This window comes from Aegilops tauschii, unplaced genomic scaffold, assembly GCF_002575655.3.
Source record: "Aegilops tauschii subsp. strangulata cultivar AL8/78 unplaced genomic scaffold, Aet v6.0 ptg000802l_obj, whole genome shotgun sequence".
In the NCBI taxonomy this organism is placed as follows: Eukaryota; Viridiplantae; Streptophyta; class Magnoliopsida; order Poales; family Poaceae; genus Aegilops; species Aegilops tauschii.
Genome location: NW_027333031.1, coordinates 677 through 19,478, shown reverse-complemented (window position 1 = coordinate 19,478; position 18,802 = coordinate 677). Strand labels below are relative to the sequence as shown.

The following is an 18,802-nucleotide window of genomic DNA, read 5'->3' as shown; positions in this document are numbered from 1 at the left end:
ATGTGCGCCCATTTCAAACTTAGCAGTAGCGCGTTCTACTATCATGCGCTACTTCTAAAAGGGATAGCAGTAGCGCCTTTTACAGCGACGCGCTACTCCTAAGTAGCAGTAGCGCTTTATTTTATCCAGCGCTACTGCTAAGATTCTGTGTATAACGGTTTCCCGTAGTGTAAGATCAAACCCATCACAAAGCACCTCTTCCCATGGCAAGAAAAATCGATCTAATCGCCCTAACTAAACCAAATATTCGAAGAAGAAATACGAGGCTATAAGCAATCATGCATATAAGAGATCAAAACACAAATAACTTTCATGGATAAAATAGGTCTGATCATAAACTCGAAGTTCATCGGATCCCAACAAACACACCGCAAAAATAGTTACATTGTATTGAGAATCAAAAGAGAGAGAGGAAGCCATCTAGCTACTAACTACGGACCCGTAGGTCTACAATGAACTACTCAAGCATCATCGGAGAGGAGCGAATGAGGATGGTGAACCCCTCCGTGATGGTGGCTAGATTGGATCTCGTGGTTCTGGAGCTTGCGGCGGCTGGAATTGTGTTTCGTCGACTCCCCTAGGGTTTTTTTATTTTCGGGGTATTTATAGAGCAAAGAGGCGGTGCGGGAGGCGCCGAGGTGGGCACAACCCACCAGGGTGCGCTTGGGCACCCAGGCGCGCCCAGGTGAGTTGTGCTCCCCTCAGAGCCCCCCTCTAGTACTTGTTTGGCCAGCTGTCTTCTGGTCCAGAAAAATTCTCCAAAAAGTTTCGCTGCGTTTGGAGTCCGTTTGGTATTGATTTTATGCGAAGTAAAAAACAATCAAAAAATAGCAACTGGCATTGTGCACTATGTCAATAGGTTAGTCCCAAAAAATGATATAGAGTTGCTATAAGATGATTGTAAAACATCCAAAAATGATAATATAACAGCATGGAACAATAAAAAATTATAGATACGTTGAAGACGTATCAAAGGGCCGTGGGGATGGGCGCCCATGGCCGTTGCCAAGGAATGTCGGATCTTCCCGCTGGGCCGGCGGGAGTGGGGTCAGCCGCTGGGGGGGTGCTACCGGAGGAATCCCAGATTCGCGCACGGGGATGGGTGGTGGTGGTGAAGACGAACCGGAGCCGCGCAGCGAGGGCACGTCGAAGCCCAGCCGGACCAGCGGGAGCCAGCAGCCGCGGATGGGGTGGGTCGTGGGATGCGAGGTGTGGAGGGGAGGCGTGCGAGAGGCCATGTCTGCCCTGCCGCCGCCTTCCTGGAGCCCCGCGCGGCTTCGCCTGCCGGCCCTCCGGCGGTGGCGATGCGGGGGAGGGCGGCGGAGGGAGGTGCTAGTGCTAGCGGCTGGGGTTCCCCCGTGTCGCCAGAGGAGGGCGACGCGGGGGGCGGGTGGGTCGCCTGTAGAAAGTGTTGTAGCTCGCCAATGTTCCATTCTTTGTTCCTTTATCAGTTCAGTTCAGTTTCTTTTAGATAAGTTAATTGTTCATTTTCAATTTAGTTCAGTTCAGTTCATGTTTCATTTTCATTCTTCATTATTCTTTCAGCTTACTTAGTTTTGTGTTTATCATTTTTTTCAAAGCTAAATAACCTCATACCTTTCCTCCACATATGGCATGCTGAGTATGCAAATCCTCATGGGCCAACAAGAAATGCGTCTTTTTTGGGGTAAGTCTATACCATTGTCTTTTTTCAATCTTCTTTTATTACCTTAAAAGTTTTGCATTGTCCGCTGTGTTTGATTGTAGGTTCCGGTATTTCACATCAGAAGAGCCACACGTGCACACATGCTAAAAAGAGGCAGAAAAGACGAGGCATGTTACAAACTAGATCGGGATCGCGCCAAGGCGCGAGGGTGCCGGTCCCAACATTTTGGTGAAACAAGTAGTGGTAATTTAGTAGGAATCTACGTTAAGCGTATGAATTCAAACATGATAACAAAATGAAGTGAAGAAAAAACATTTGTTTGTGACAGAAGACATAATGGAGTTCAATATCGGCATAAGACTATAAGGCAACATCGAGTTCAGCATGTTCATAAGACCACAAAAGATAACCACTCATCATTAAGTTCGATACCAAATATAGGAGCGAAAGTAATTAAAGTAGGAACATAATGCAAAGCCCATGCTTTTAGCAAAGAGAGCGTTTATCTTACATAGACCATGTACTTGTGGAGTAGTAGGTGATATGAGCATGTTGCAGGAGAGTATATTGGAATTTTATCTTCACTGTCAGTATAGTAGCTCAAAGCTTGACGCATCAAGTTTGGCAAAAAGGAATAGGTCAAAAGCTACGCAATATGATAAATCAGAATTAAAGCAAGTCATTTATATAGAAAGCAAAACACTCCATAGGTCATCCATAACAATTAGATCAAGTCATTTGTACATACAGAGACTGAAGGTTGAGTAGTGCGTTAGAGGGTAGTCATACAGTACAGAATACATATCCCATTGCTCAGGACAGAAGTGTAGAAAAGCATAATCACACTGATTATGTTCTATGAGTACATCTTTCGACGGTAAATGGCTCTACGAATTCCAAGATGATCCAACATGATATAAAGAATGATCCTGGCCGAGATTCTCACAATAGTATGGTCAACCTGAGTCGTCGGAAATGGTTAAGAGACAACATAAGTAAGTGGTTGAAATATATAAGCAATAAAAGAAAGTACATGCGGAGGACAATAGACCAATTCCAATTGGATTTCTTGCACAAACAAAGATACATGATACAAAGCCTACAAAGCAAGTTGATAACTTTCGGCAAACCTTGATAGGTGGACGGGCCCAATAAGAACTAAAAACTTTTACATCATATTCTGCTAGGTGTCTTTAATTCTTTTCAACATGAGAATGCAACAAACTCATTTCCGTGTGAAACCTCAGACGTTAATGGATACCTCATAGAGTCAATCCAGAGATATGGCATGTATCACCATCGAGCAAGCATACAGAATTCATCTATAAAATTTACTCCTATAAACTAAATCAAGCTAGCATGCACAGTTCGTATCCAAACATGATTACATCTCTTGGGGTCTGGTTACCCAAATCCAACCAGAGATTCTCACAGGAGGGGGGCGTAGAAGAGCAAAAGGAGGTTACTTGCAAGAAGAAGCCAGAGTCCAGCAAAAGGAGCTTACTTGCAAGAAGCCAGAGTCCAGGGTCGCGCAAGTGCTATACATGCCGTCACAAGCAACATTACGGCTCTTGATCCAGACCCCCTCCTTCACTGTATGATGCCACTTGAAAATAGAGCATTTTACTGGGAGGGAAAAAGCATGGCTCATTAGGCATTGTGTAGGCTCCACCCTTTACACAAAGGTGTAGAAAAAGCACACTAATTGTAAGATAACATGTCCATATATATTCAATTATCAAGGCCAAATACACTAATTGTAGAAAAGCACACTAATTGTAAGATAACATGTTCCTATGTAGTTAAACCCTAATGGACCACGATCGGCCAAACATGCCTCAATGGCAGCTCCCCCCTCATCAGCATGGTTACCAAAACACAGATGATTGTTCGCACATCTTATTTCCACTTTTCATGTGTTTCATGCCTAGTTGAAGTTCCTGGTAAATATTTTCCAAAAACCATCTTGCTATCAGAGAAAACTCCAAAGCCTGGGAAGTATAACCAGAACACAAGAACATGAATAAAGTTGAAAACTTTATATACATATATGGTGTATAATTAAGCAAAACATGATCAATAATACGAGGAGATAAAGGAAGAAAATAACAGTACAAAAGTACGTCATTATTTAAACTGATTATGTTCAAAGTCCCCATCCGATTTATACTAAGGAGTAGAATATTTGATATAGCTAATAAAGCAAACCACCATAAAGGTTTCTTCTAATTGCCAAATTTTACAGTTAGAAGAACCACACTATTAATATGTAACAGACGTGGAACAACTGAGCATGTCAACCACTATATTTACATCATCTGACGAACTGGATGTGGCACCAATTGCTTTTGTTGCATCAACAACTTTGATATTCTGTGTTAAGCGGCATATATGTATTGTAGTTAGTTGCAACCGGTCAATAATTAGCAAGTACAACCTCAAAAATTCAATGGTCAGGCAAGATTACCATTTCAAAACTATTGAGAGATTACCCAAAACCCAAAATTGTTGTTCTGCATAGAACACTAACTAGATCATGGGAATTTGGAGCAAGATCTTAACACCAATAGTAGACACGTAATTTTCAGAAGTGGTGACATTACCTTGTGAAACACTGGCACTACTCTCACTCAAACGATAGTACCATAGGGCCTTGAGCAAAAGGAAAAAGAAACACAAAGATTTAGTTAGTGGCAAGAACAAAGAAAGTAAACTTACTATATATAGCTAGGAACGACAATGTCCAAAATCAAATTAAAATCTAGCAATCAGATCTAGTTGTTCATTTTCGGCCCAATGGATTAGAGAACATATAGTACAATTCAACCCTTTGTTTTGTACGGGGGTCTAAGTAATCCATCAGCAGTGTACAATAGTTGGTACTCTCGTAAAGAAATATAAGAGCGTTTAGATCACTAAAGTAGTGATCCAAATGCTCTTATACTTCTTTACGGAGGGAGTACTCATTATCTATGCCCATAAGAACTTCCCCCACAAAAAAAGGATCTTCACACGAAGGAAGCAGCATACAAACTATATATCCTCATAAGAAGCTTCTCTTCCACTTGTAATATAATAAATAAATGGTTTGACACCGTATAAAGAGAACTTTCCTGCTACGTGAGAATTTTTTCCAAGCGAAATATCCAGACTGATACAATTTCATCACCCTTTTATGCGCCATCTATTTATTCGAGACAGGTTTTAGCATCACACGACATACCATAGCTAAGAATGGAACTAAAAAGTTGCAGTGAAATTTTGAGCACCACAAACAAAATGGTGCTCCAAATAGAAAGATTAGGGGAATTCACCAGCTCTACAAGCCTTAAGAGCACGGCATGTGCATAGATAAAAAGCCAAATCGAGATAACCAGGTCAAAATCCTAGCTTTGACTTTAAGGGTTCTGCAAATTCGGTCCAAATAGCATGAATAAGAAAATGCAGAACTGTTATTCCAAAGACCTGGAAAGAAATAACACTTCCATAAAATTGAGAAATTAAAATCATGTAATACTCCTTAACAACCGGTATATGGATTGAAATTAACCTCAAAATAATATATGCATTCAGATTTAACTACGCATGTTTTCAGTCTGAATAAATAGCCGGAAGCAACAACTGCACGAGAGAGAAAGAGCGGATCCAACTAAGGAAATGCAGTACCTATTCTATCGGAGCTAATCATGCAAAGCTAACGTAGCGCCATCCCCGTTTTCTTCTAACCAGATTGTTTAAGAGACTACTCAAAATGTTAATTAAGAAAATCTTGTGGACTATCATGAAACACACAAGACAGGGATAACCCATTTGTATCGTCTACTGTAAACTGGAATACATCTGACATCACATCTAAAGAGAATCGCTTTGGACAGATATTACGTAGCCGCTTCAACATAAAAAAATATGAAAGATAAAAGACAATTTTTATAGTTCATCCTTTTAGTTTAAAACTATGAGAAACAACACAATGGAAAAAAATGAGGCAGCATTTCAGAACTACTTTAACAAAATGGCATTCAAATCTTCCAATATATAGCTATTTCTTGTTACTTCTATTTCTTGTTGTTTGGCACATCAATTTCAGTTGTATATACCATAGGCCAATACATTTAAGAAATAAGGAGAAATGAAAGGGACGGTGAGTACTGCCGAATATGGCCAATGTCTAAAGATACTAATCACAGTCACAATTCCCTCTGGAGATTAACTGGTTATCACAAACACGTGGGGAAGAAGGTCGCAGCTCACCTACGGCATAGAGCTGGCATAAAAAGAAGTAGGAGCTCATCATTCCCCATACTTGAACATGCCGCCACCAGCCAATTAACATTCCATTACTCCAGAAAAATTGTAAAGCAAACAAATATGAATGCTTTGTGACTGACCAGCAAGAATTAGAAAACAAATTCTTATAACCGAAGGTGCTCTGAACCCAAATCTTCTCTTCAGAAACACGGAGAAACTCTCGTGAACAAAATAAGCTTGCGACATATAAAAAGGTATTATAAGAAAGAACACCAAATAGGAGCTAACAAAATTAAGTTTAGAATATATGCTAGCAAATCAATAACTGTACAAAAATATTGTAGGCCAAATCAAATTCATATAGGCCACTAACTAAACTGACAAGAACCAAAAAAAAATTGACCAATTGTTCCACATTAGTCTGAAGGTCTTGTTATTTCATTTATCCAAATTAAGACTGGCATTATTTAAACTGAATATGCTTAGAGCCTGTATCTGATTTAGCCAAAGCAGGAGAACATCTAATATAACAAGATAGCGGGGCGAGGTGTTTTTATAATCATCATAGGACTTAAAATTAGGTGGCAAAAACATGCATGGACTGAACTCTTCAGCAAAATAATATATGTCTATTCAAAGCTATATGTTTCCAGATTGTTTAGGATTATTTTAACTGCTTTGACATTTCCCCCTCCTTAATTAGAGATACAAGTCATAGGATTCAGTGTACCGAATTGATACTACATATATAGTACATCTTTGTATGTACTTTACAGAAGTACCTCATGGGCTCCTATTACCAAGACCGGTAAGGAAATTGGGCAACTATGAGATGGATATTTTTTTTAACTTACTGATGATAGGGAGGTCCATTTCAAGCTCAAGAAGCTTAAAGCCATCCATGTCTGGCATGTGCACATCACTGATAACAAGATCAAATATGTCCCTGTTTTCCCATAGCATCCTCAGTGCGATAACAACCTGATTCGTCACAACAACAGGTTACTCTTCCAAAGTGGTAACAATACAAGAAAAGGGAAATGGTCCTATGCATTTTTCATGACAAAAAACAGATGCCTCGCATCTTTTGTACTATAAAATCAGTATCATAAATTCAGGTCATGCAATCAAATGAATCTATCCATCTAGAGGTAGTCAATATTTGGCTACAGGCAGCATTTGTATATGATGCGCAGTACACCAAATCTACTTGTGAGCTGTGACAACTACCAACAACAACAAAAATTACTGGTCGTCCTAGACACTGAGGAACAGGCAAATTTTATGAAATAGAGCAACTAAAATTGACCATGCTTGACCCAATAGCCGGCTCCTAGACAAATTACAACCCTGAGCTGCAAAATAGGGCAAGGTATGACGTTCAAGGGAGAATTTAAGGATCCTTCATTAACAAACAAATGCTACTCCCTCCGTCCCGTAATATAAGAACGTTTTTGACACTACACTAGTGTAAAAAATGCTCTTATATTATGGGACGGAGGGAGTACAATTTTATCTAGTTTGATGCCGATATACTTATTTAAGCTAGTACAGTCGCGGAACTTGAAAAGGAAACGAACATAATGGCAACTTCACAAATCTGATACTGGCAGTCAAGATGAATAACATGTATTTTAAATTCAATGATACTTTATAAATGAGACAAGCTACTACTATGCATATTTATATTTTGCCTATGAGCAATGCCCTCTATTTCAAGACCATCACTCTATACTACAGAGAAAGCAGCAACATATTTTTGGGATTTATTTTGTGTTCAGACTAATTACTTCACAGTTGCCTAACATGGTTGAGAAAGCTGACAGAACAATATCAAAACAATATAAAAGTTACATCTTTTTTAAGCCGATTGTCCAAGCTTCAGAAACAAAAATCTAACAACAACCACGTTCAGTGTATAACAAGCTAACCTACAATAGCCAATAGCAGAGTCAACTTTCAGTGTATAAATTCATGACTTGGGAAAAATACCTATGCTGACAACATCCATGTCAGGGAAGTCATCCTGGCTGCAGGTAGTCCAGCACGTTTTGGACGTCCTTAGAGACCATGTTCATCCCCTCGGCATCCCCCGTGCTGCAGGTGAACCTCATGTACAAGTTTCTCCCAACCATTGCGCACTTGACTCTGCCCAGCCATCGCGCACTTAACCCCCTGCAGCCCTGCTCTGAAGGACTGAATCAAATCGTCTTGAATTCGACGAAGAACTCGTGCAATCCCGATGTACCTTAAGCGTTGCAACTCCATCCATTAAATAAAGCTCAATAGTGAAAATTGAGAGCAGAGATGTAAGCTGTGAGAACTCAGTAGCAAAAAAATAGTTTCCCATTTAAATATTTCTTGACATAACCCGAAACTGCAATCCATCCAAGAAATCGAGCGAGTGGGCTAGACCGGTAGATAACAATTCAGTTAGCTCTAGAGGCAAAAGGAATCACACGGTTCTAACCAAACCAAGCCACCACAACTACATACACCAATCATATGACCAGACTGAACTTTAAGTCTAAACACGAGACAACGACAGACCACAGGGAGTAAATTGCAGGTCGCTGCAAGTCAAACGACCTCGCTTCTCGCCCAAATCGAATAATCTAAACTGAAAATGGATTTAATACAATGGTATGGAAAAAGAATGATAGAAACAATGGACAATTGTGAAGTGTCATGCTCCTGCATATGAAATAGACACAGGATTTTTTTTATGTAACTGAGCCAAGGCAAAATCAGCTTGCAGGCTCAACACCATTTACCAGCATCGGCTAACATTAATGAATTCTCATGCATTCATATTTATAGTACAATCAGCAATCTCAACATTCAGTTATGGCACTGGTTGAACATGTACAAATACGTGTCTTTGTTAAGCTGCATCATAGGATCGAACGCACTCTAAATATGCAATTGTTGAATATAATAAGCAAGTCCCAGAAAACCATGGATGCGTGTGACACCTCACGCATACAGTGCATCCTTGGACTCCAATGCAGGGGGCACCTTCACATCCGAGTGAGCCTCGCATCTACGAGCTGCAGTTCAATTCGAAGTTCAGACGCAATGGCATACTGTTCCGATCTAGGATACGCAACTCGAATGGATACAGTGTAGCAGGGAAGCGGGAGATAGGCTTGCTCACCGTAAAGCGTCCCAGCCACCTGGAGAGGATGAGGGAGGAGGACGGGTGCCGTCGGCGGCCTGGAGGAGGAGCGACGACGTGGTAGGAAGACAGGCGCGACCACACCCGAGGAACGATGGCGGGGCGAAGCAGCCGCAGTGCGCGAGAGAGGAGGGTCGCACACCTCCTGTCGTGTGCACGCGAAGACGACGACGACGCCGGGGAAGTGAACGATGGAGATCCGACAGGCTGGGCGAAGGAGACGGCGGCGGCGTGCCGGCTGGGCGAAGGAGACGGCGGCGGCGTGCCGGCTGGACGAAGGAGACGGCGGCGGCGTCGTGGGGTTGGTCGATCCCCGAGGCATAGTGGAGCACCATGGCGACGGTCTCCTCAACGGTGTTGGATCTGGCCGTCGTCGGCGCGGACGGCGGCGGCGCCGCGGGCGTCTTGGACGAGGTCGCAGTAGAGGTAGAGCCAGGCAGCGAGGAGCCGAGGACCCGCGCGTATGGGAAGGGCTTGGCGAGGAGGTCGCGCATGCAGGAAAAGACCTTGGCCGGGCGGCGCGCGCTGACGCCGGCTGCCTCCTCCTCGTGTCCGCGCACCACGCTCCTCCTCCTCTGCCTGGCCCCGATGGGGAGGAGGAAGGATGGCGGCACAGCGCGCCTGACGACGGGGAGGAGATGCGGGAGAAGGAGAACGGGCAACGGCGGCGTAGAGGAGGAGAAAGGGGGAAGGCCACTTGAAGAATGGCGGCAGATCGAGGAAGAGGAGCGCCGGTGGTGAGAGGAGAGGAGATCGAGAGGAAAGGGGGCGAATGGGAGCACGAAGAGGCCAGCCAAGCGCCGTCCCCCACCTCATCGATGCACGGACGAACCAGCGTCAACCACGCACAGGGCCAGGACGTGAAATCCCAATATTACCCTCGGCGGGGCAGGGGAATTTCGGCGGTGGCAACGAGATTTTTACCGCTGGAGCGTGCCGACGGGCCACCTGGGACGCGCCACAGCCACAGAGAATGACATGCGGGGCCTACCAAATGGGCTGCCGCACGAGTCAGCGAGACCCAACCAGGAGCCACGGAGTGAGCAAGAGCGAGCGAAACGAGTAACTATTCATTTCTATAGTGCCCATCCCAGATCCGACGGCCCAGCTCTTCCACGCGCTCGATTGGACGGCCTAAAACTCATCAAGCAAACGTATCCAACGGCCCACGATCGCTGAGCTCTGAGGAGGCTTGTAGGAACATCCTTCTCCTATTTCTGGTTTGTATAGTGCCCATCCCAGATCCGACGGCCCAACTCTTCCACGCGCTCGATTGGACGGCCCAAAACTCATCAAGCAAACGTATCCGACGGTCCACGATCGCTGAGCTCTGAGGAGGCTTGTAGGAACATCCTTCTCTTATTTCTGGATGTAAGCAGAGAGGTCTATTAGGGTACGATGAAAATAAACTTAAAAATGATAATCAAGATCAAAATATATACTAACCACCAAGAAAATATACTGAAAAAGCTGAAAGGTTTGAAATAATGATAAAGAAAGTAACTATAACCAACTGAACAAGCATCTCAGACTGAAAAACTAAATGATACAAAACTCAAACAGGAATAATAAAATCTGATGCATAGATTAAATCAACTACAAACCTGAAAACTTAACTGGTAAAAAACTGATAATAATAATAAAATAAAACTAATACTAAAAACAGATATAATTGAAATGATAAAACGAATAAAAATGAAATGAACAAAATGAGAAACTAAGAAACAGATAAAACTAAGGAAATAAAGAAGAACTAATAAAACTACTGAATCGGAGAGCGGAAGGAGCAAAATAATAGAGTAAGAAGAAGAAAAATGAAAAAAAAATAAGAGAAACAGATTAAACCAAGGTACTGAATAAGTAATAAAATTATAAAATAAAAGGAGCTGAGGAAAAAAACAGATAAACTGAGGAATGAGTAACAAAAAAATTGAAAAAACTAAAGCTGATAGTACTGCTACGATGGTACTAGTAAAGTGTCCTGTGTGTGGTGAACCCTGCTAGCTACTGAACCTGTGTTGTCTTCATCTGCATGATGCATGGTGACTTCTCTGAGTTTGATCATCACGGTGGTGGCGTGGCACCCCGGCATGTCTGAGCGGCTGGTCGACTGGGACGAACTGATTGCCCGCTGTTTTCATCATGTTGTGTTACGAGGTGACCAGGGCAAGTGCCGGCCCCAATAGCATCAACCACTGCTGAGATAACTCCCACGCCTCGTCTCGCTCCCGCGACGCGCTCCCCGCGTGCGTGCGTCACGGGAGACCAGATCCGCCGGCGGCCCTCTAGATCTTCTCGTCCCAGCCCCCTCCTCGCTGCCGCCGGACGGCGTCCGCCGGGCGAAGCCCGTGCGCGGCGCTGGCGGCGGCGGGGCTTCTTCTCTCCTTCCCCAGCACGGGATCTCAGCAGCAGGGGGTGGCTCCTCCATGTGGGGGACGCGGGATCGGCGGGGCTCCTGGTGGCAGGCACGCGTGGATCCGGTGGCCGGGAGACGGTGGTGCGGCCCAGCGACGGTGTTGTAGCTCGGCGCGATGGCGTCGGTGCTGCAGCCGGCTTGACTTGGCCTGATCGGCGGTGGCTGGCGTGTCCCTGGTCATCGATGCGTGGCCCGGGGAACTCCGGCGGAGGTTGTGCCACCACGGCTGCGAGAGCAGCGTGGGGGCCGGCCGTGGCGGCGGGCGACGGCGGATCTTGGACCCCTGGCCCAGATCTAGTCTCCGGCAAAGAAGGCAGCGATCCGTTCACAGGAAGCTGGATGGAGTTCTTCGAACAGACTGGGTGAAAACCTGCTCTTGGCTAGATGCCAAGGCCGACAATGGTGGCGCTCTTCGGTGTCGTTCCCTTCTAGAAGGCATCATGGTGGAGAAGTTCCAGACCACTATCTACTACCTCCGGGGGAAACCCTAGATCAGTAGATCGGAAGACGACGGCGCGCTTGTGTCGTTTCCCCCTTGGGGGCGTCATTTTTGGAGGTGTACACGAGCTCGAGGGACCAGCGGACCGCATCTTTGGTGGAGCGGTGCTTCATCCTACACATTGATGGGGACGGATCTTGACGGTGTGGCGCAGTGCAGATTTGGTCTCCGATGTGTGGAGATGGACTCGCGCAGGTGGACGAAGTTGTCTGGCGTCGACGGCAGCTAGACCGGGCAAGGTAGATGCAACGGTACAACACTAAAGATGGATTGGTGGCAGGTGGCTGCGGCGGCCTCATACCCGGCAGGCGTCCTGGTTGAGGAGTGCGCCGGACTGGTGGGTGCCCCATACCCGACAGGCGTCAGATGTTAGGCTTAGCTGCGAGGTCTTTTTGGTTTTAGCCCCAGACTATCAGCATCCCTACATCAACTGTATAAGAGTAGGGACAGATGTTGCCTAGACGGTGGCTTTAGTCTTACTGTTGTATGATTTTGTAAAGTTTTATGTGAATAATTAATAAAGTAGCTGCATGCATCGTCCAGATGCAGAGGCCGGGGGTTCTCCTCCTTTTCTAAAAAAAATATGGCATAATGGCTAGGCTAGTTCTATATTTAGTACAATACATGTGCATTGATCGAGTTAGTTTCCTTTCAGGCTCTGATCCCGCCATGGCGACCATCGGACACAAGGTGCAGTCAGAGAAACTAAAACAGATATAATGGAAGTCTAAAGACTAATAGATAACTAAACTGTCAAGACTAAAGAATGGAAATGTATTGAAGAACGAATTGAAAAAAAAACTCAGCTGCTGGAAGGGCAAGCTGATGTCATACGGAGGTCGGCTAGTTTTGATTAACTCAGTATTGACTAGCATGCCAATGTTTTTACTTTCGTTCTTTGAAATTCCGAAAAGGGTCCGAAAGCGACTTGATTTTTTTAGATCTCGTTTCTTTTGGCAGTCTGATGAGGCCAAGAGGAAATACCGTCTTGCGTGATGGGATATCCTTTGTCGACCTAAAGACCAAGGGGGCCTCGGTATTGAGAACTTGGAAATTAAGAATAAATGTCTTATGAGCAAATGGTTGTACAGGTTAGAGACAGAGCCGGAGGGCATGTGGTCTCAAATCCTGCGCAATAAGTATTTGCACTCGAAAATGCTAGCCCAGGTTACCATCAGACCGACTGATTCGCCGTTCTGGAAGGGACTTATGAGAACGAAGGATATTTTCTTTCGTAGGGTCAAATTCTTGGTTGGCAACGGGATGTCAACAAGATTTTGGGAGGATACGTGGTTAGAAGAGACGCCTCTGGCCTTACAATATCCCATCCTCTACAATATTGTGCAACGTAAGGAGGATTACGTAGGTATCGTCCTTCAAACTATTCCCTTGAACATCCAGTTCAGACGTACGTTAGTGGGCGAGAGATGGACAGCCTGGATGCACTTGGTTCGGGGATTAATTGAAGTTCGACTCTCCGACATGCCGGACTCAACACAATGGAAGTTAACTAAAAATGGGATATTTACGGTGAAATCTTTTTATACGGATCTGATTAATTCTGGCTCCGTGTCAAGGTCACTACATACATGGAAGGTTAAGGTTCCTTTGCGGATTAAAATTTTTATGCGGTTTGTCCACAAGCAAGTAATACTCACAAAGGACAACTTACTTAAGAGGCGATGGGTCGGCAATTCGCGGTGTTGTTTTTGTGCTCAGGAGGAGACAATACAACATTTATTCCTTGAATGCCCACTTGCCAAGTTACTTTGGATAATGATTCATATAGCCTTTAATATCAATCCTCTAGTAGATATTGCGTCTTTGTTTGGGATGTGGTTAGCTGGGGTTGAACAGATCACGGCAGCTCGTATTCGGATTGGAATATGTGCGTTATTATGGGCTATATGGAACCGCAGAAATGATATGATTTTTAACAGACAACACAACTTAACTTTTTTGCAGGTTATCTTCAGAGCTATAGCTTGGATCCGTACGTGGTCCTTACTCACTCCTATGGACTCCAGGGAGGCTTTGGTTACTGGGTGCAACCAATGGGAGATGGTGGCTCGAGTTATATTCAACCGGTTCGGATGGCGTTCGCATAAGAGGATAGGAGTCTAGAGAGCTTATCCTTACTATTACCGTATCGGTTGTCTTTGTCCGCTTGTAATTTTCCGGTTTATGTACTTTGTTTTGCTCCATTTGTGAGCTGTAAGACCTTTACGTTGATACTTTCTGGATTTTTAATAAGAGAGCCGCATGCATCATCATGATGCAGAGGCCAGGGGTATACCTCCATTTCCAAAAAAAACTGGAGACTGAAGAATGGTGCAAACTGAAGAGAATTAATTGATGGACTGAAAAGCCTCGGACAATAAGCTTAGTTAGTGAATAGAGAACTCTTATCTTAGACTAAGGAACTCAAATACAAAATAATAGATAAAGGTAATGTGATTGAATCTAATTGTTGTGTCACAAAGTTGCGATTGCATTTCGTAACCGTTTCCAGGAACATATCACACGCCATATCCTACAACAAGCAGTGTGTTGCATACAATAAGCTTGTAATTGTATTTTTTTCCTTTTTCCTCAGGTCTTATGTTTTCTAAGTTTCTTATTGTCCATATCAGTGTTCAGATTAGTTAGTACATATCAGTGCACATGAAACTACCATAATTTTGTTCATTGTCGTTTAAGTTATGTTCAGTGGTATTTGCAAAAAAAAAGTTATGTTCAGTGGGGAGAGATGCTATGATATTTCCTCATTTTATAGTTTTGCAGGTAGTGGGGAGGATGAACATGAGCACAGTGACACCTCCATCTTCACTACACTAAAGTGAGAGGAAGCTTGTTTTCTATACATTCCAAGGTAAGTTGGCATGCTCACTGCTTTTTGGGCATTTTTTACTTGATGGACTGTTCCGATTTGTCATATAAAACTCTTCACATTTTGTCATAATATTTTCTTGCATCTTTTGTTCATATAGCTTGGCTTGTCCCTCAGTCTTTTATATTTTCTTGTGGCGCTCCCAAAAGCTTGCTTTTGCTTAGATTTTCAGTTTAATCTTTAATTCATTGTACAGTTTGGTAATGGACAGACGACCATCTAGCATGCACAGGTGCTGGGGGTAGTTTGCACTAGGTTGTCAGACAAACATGAAGTAGCCAAGTTTCTCTTAGATTTACCAAAACATTCAGCAAATTTTTCTTCAGGCACCCAGGTTGGTGCTCAGGCTCGTAAGCATCAATCACCCCAAGCTGCTTGATCTGGATTTCACAATCCATCTTTCATCTTTACTCTCTTATTTGATTTTATTTTTTATATCTCTGTTCCCCCTAGGCGATCTGGTTCTTTTCTGTCCAGCGCTGTGCCTCCGCGGGGGCGTGTGGTGCCTGCCCACCACCGTGCTTCCTTTGAGAAGAAGATCAGCCTTCGTAGACTTCATTTTTTTTTCACTTCTCTTACTGGTACGGGTAGCCCAGCCCAAAAGAAAAATGAAGTAAGCAGCGGGTTGGGTGAAGTGTGCCTCCAAATAGGGCGCCCGACCTGTTAGCAAACTAGATGAATACCCCGCGCGTTGCTGCGGGACATCTAGTAGGCTTCAAATATGCTTAATGGTTTTGTCTCAACAACCATTAAATGGTTGTTTTATTTTTTACTAATGGGCCACTGATCTCTTTTTGGTTGTTAAGTATTTTGAGAAGATTAGTCATACTTCCATATAGCATTTAACACTGGTTCTGGTATATACACGAATATTTAAGATGATTTGATAAAGATGAGTGTTTTTCAAAGGGAGATGTTGGTTAGGTGATTTCGTTTTGCAAGTTAAAGACTGATGTAACACAGAGGTGGAGTTTTCATTCAACAAATAGTGTAGAAGTGCAGATACAGCAAGCAAATGAAGTTAATTTTCAGCAACATGTCAACTCCTTAACATTGCTTCAGAAAGTGTTATTGCAAGCAGGCACTGACATAAGCCAAATGAAGCTACCAATTCTAGCTTGTAAGTTTTGAGTAAAAAAATATATTATTATAGAACCATATTCCCATGACCTCATTAGTGGTCACCGATGATATTTTTAGAGTATAGTTCACGACGATCACTCCACCTGCGGTGGCAACCTATAGAGATTTATTTTAGTCTCTCCTTTATGATGAATAAAAAAATTTAAAATCAATCGATGCATGAGGAAAGACAAATAAAATAAACTTCAATAGGACCAGGAAATTTCTTAGATTTGTCCACACCAATTAAACCGAGCTCCTCTGCAACTCATAATAACCAACTATGCTAGTGGATATATTGATCCCCACTTTGGTTGAATGCTTGAGAAAATTTGACTGAGATACAAAGAGACCACTACTAATTAGATTGGAGCTGACAGAACTGACAAAATATGCTGGCGGTGGCACCAGCAAGATAGCGTTGCTCTTCGGCAATATGGAGTAAAAAGACGCGTGGGTAGGGCTTTTGCCAGAACCTTGATTGGGTTGCCTGCATGCGCCACCGTGCCAGTGGTAAAGAGCAGGAGCAGTAGGAAGATGCCACCTATGAATCCTGCGACTGTATCTATGCAAACAATAGGGAGTTTAAATGCATCCAAACGAAATGTGAAGGAAATTACCAACCTGCAAATTCTTTAGTGAGGCTGTGCACACCGTATGGAGTAATTAAGTTGAAGGCTAGTTGAACAATACAAATATGTAATCTGCAAGAAACATAATCAGAATGGACTAAAGAGTAAGCATTACAGATCCTGTAATTTTCTCAAACAAACAAAAAATTAGCTGTTGAAAGATGCGACATGCCAATAAAATTAGTTAAATAGAATAAGCAAGCAAACAAAAAACTATAGACTTCAAATTTTGGCATCACTGTAAGCCTACAAAGCAAAAAGTACATGTTCCGGTTTTGCAAGTTGATCTGCACTGCAGCACCTGAGTCCATGTCGTAGGAGCACCTCCACAGGATGGACCCGCCATAATTGTCAAGTGCCTTCCAGCGGCATAAACTGTGACATGAACATGTCTGTGTCCAAGACCCCACCGTCCGCATCATCCAACGACGCTGGCAAGCCAAGATGTACGGTCCCTATCGCGTGGATGACAAAGCCCCCGGCTATTGTTGTGCATGCACAAAGTAGAGGAGCCCTCCTCCGGTGCTCCCCCTAACCTAATTTCCGAGGGGTATTTCTGTCCCCGCGAGTTTGTTTTTTTCCTGCCCCGCCGTAGCTCAGATCCAAGCCCTGTCTATCCCTGTACAACCCAGATCATATACGTACAATACCCTAGTCCAAAAAAAACATCACACGATCCCACGACCACGTAGGACCTGCCGGATCCAATCATTCACGCAGCTCCATCAATCTCGCGAGCATCCACGCAGCTCCATAATTCACGCAGTAGATCTCCAGCGGCAGCTGTCTCATCGCCGGCGATCTCGTCGGACAGCGGGCGCAGCAACGTCGTGAATCTCCAGCGCTCACAGGTACCGCATCCCGCGTCCCCCCGCACCCCTCTAGTCCTGCTCGCGGTAACATCGAACGAACTGCCGCCGTCAGAGGTAGTGGTTAACCTAGCGAGGCGGGTAACCTACCTACCCGGCGGCACATGCGATCGTGGATCTTGTTCCGGTAGTGCTGCTCCTCGTGATATGGGCTTTTTCAGTGTAGGGTTCACGTAGCGTCGGTTGCCGTCGGCTGTGTCCACCACGACTATCGTTATTTGATGTGGCGGCTAACCTAGGTATCCGGCGGCAAAGGTAACCACAGATCTAGCTAGGTTTTGTAGTGCTGCTCCTCGCGATTGAAAGTGATCACGATGGGTGCCGTGGCCATCTTCCTGACTTGGTTTGGCAGATCTGAACGGCCTCGGTTGGGGTTGTTTACATAACATCCGTGATCGTGTGCTATGTGTTATATTTCTTCATTGATAATGTTTTGACATGTGTTGATACATATTATTTGTTGTAGGAAATGATGGACGAGGAGTTAACTGATATGATGGTAGACATGGAGTTTGAGAACTGATGAAAGACTGGATAGAAGATTGGTCAGATGATGAAAATTCAGATCGTGGAGATCGGTCAGAGAATGGGAACGAATGGGAAGATCTTAATGTGAGTGGCATTATCATGTTGTAATTTTTTGGTGGCATCCGACAACATTATATTTTTGTGTTGAAAATTTATAGATGGATGAGCATGATGATGGTCAGGAAAACAACTCGGAGCTCCCGAATGAAGATTACATTAGTGAGGTACGGAAGTAAAAAAATTTGTTGGCTTGCAAATTGATTTTTTTCTGGAATATTATATGATAAGTAATTATGTATTTGTGTTGTATTTTTCAGTTCATTTCTGAATGTCATAATGCGTACGACTATTAAGGTGAATCCGACGTGGAGACAGGCCTTAACAACGAATCATTAGATGCACCTGATTCTGGGGATTCACAGTCGTCGGTCATCATGAGTGAGGTATGTGTGTAATCAATGTTCTATGGAAGTAATGTTAAACCATAGAAAACTGTTTTCATGGCTATGTTTTGATTGTGTAGGTGACAGAAGATGATGGGGCAAAGAATGTCCAAGATACTGCTAGTGCAGATGATAAGAGGGATATGTTCATGCAGATAATGGAAATGACTTTTATGTCTCACGATGCTGCGTATGATTTCTACAACAGCTATGCTAGAGTTAATGGTTTCAGTTAGAAAGAATAAGGTCAGGTATAGCAAAACCGAGTCACATCATATGCATTATAGGCGGTTTGTTTGTTCCAGACAAGGGAAACGTGACAGCAAGTTGCT

The 18,802-nt window shown here is 43.8% G+C and overlaps 1 protein-coding gene across 6 annotated transcripts; it reads right to left on the bottom strand.

The window, feature by feature from the left end:
- Positions 1-1,418: 1,418 nt before the first annotated feature.
- On the bottom strand, positions 1,419-9,888 carry LOC141034530 (uncharacterized). Of its 6 annotated transcripts, none has more exons than XR_012196262.1 (6): positions 9,051-9,888; positions 8,869-8,943; positions 7,886-8,141; positions 6,748-6,874; positions 3,112-6,129; positions 1,419-2,606 (listed from the first exon to the last, which is right to left on the bottom strand). XR_012196262.1 is itself a non-coding variant. In XM_073506314.1 (2 exons), exons 1-2 carry the CDS (start codon positions 9,563-9,565, stop codon positions 8,937-8,939), a joined length of 522 nt encoding a protein of 173 aa, XP_073362415.1. In that variant the 5' UTR covers positions 9,566-9,888; the 3' UTR covers positions 8,678-8,936. The 6 variants fall into 6 exon arrangements, 1 of the variants encoding a protein (XP_073362415.1); XR_012196261.1 differs by having other exon boundaries at positions 1,420-2,606; positions 3,112-3,271; positions 4,249-6,874; XR_012196264.1 differs by having other exon boundaries at positions 1,420-2,606; positions 3,150-3,271; positions 4,249-6,874.
- Between the last annotated feature and the right edge of the window lie 8,914 nt (positions 9,889-18,802).

Bases quoted from the DNA above. Each gene is read 5' to 3' on its own strand.
- LOC141034530 (XM_073506314.1), bottom strand. From the start codon at position 9,565: ATGCGCGACCTCCTCGCCAAGCCCTTCCCATACGCGCGGGTCCTCGGC.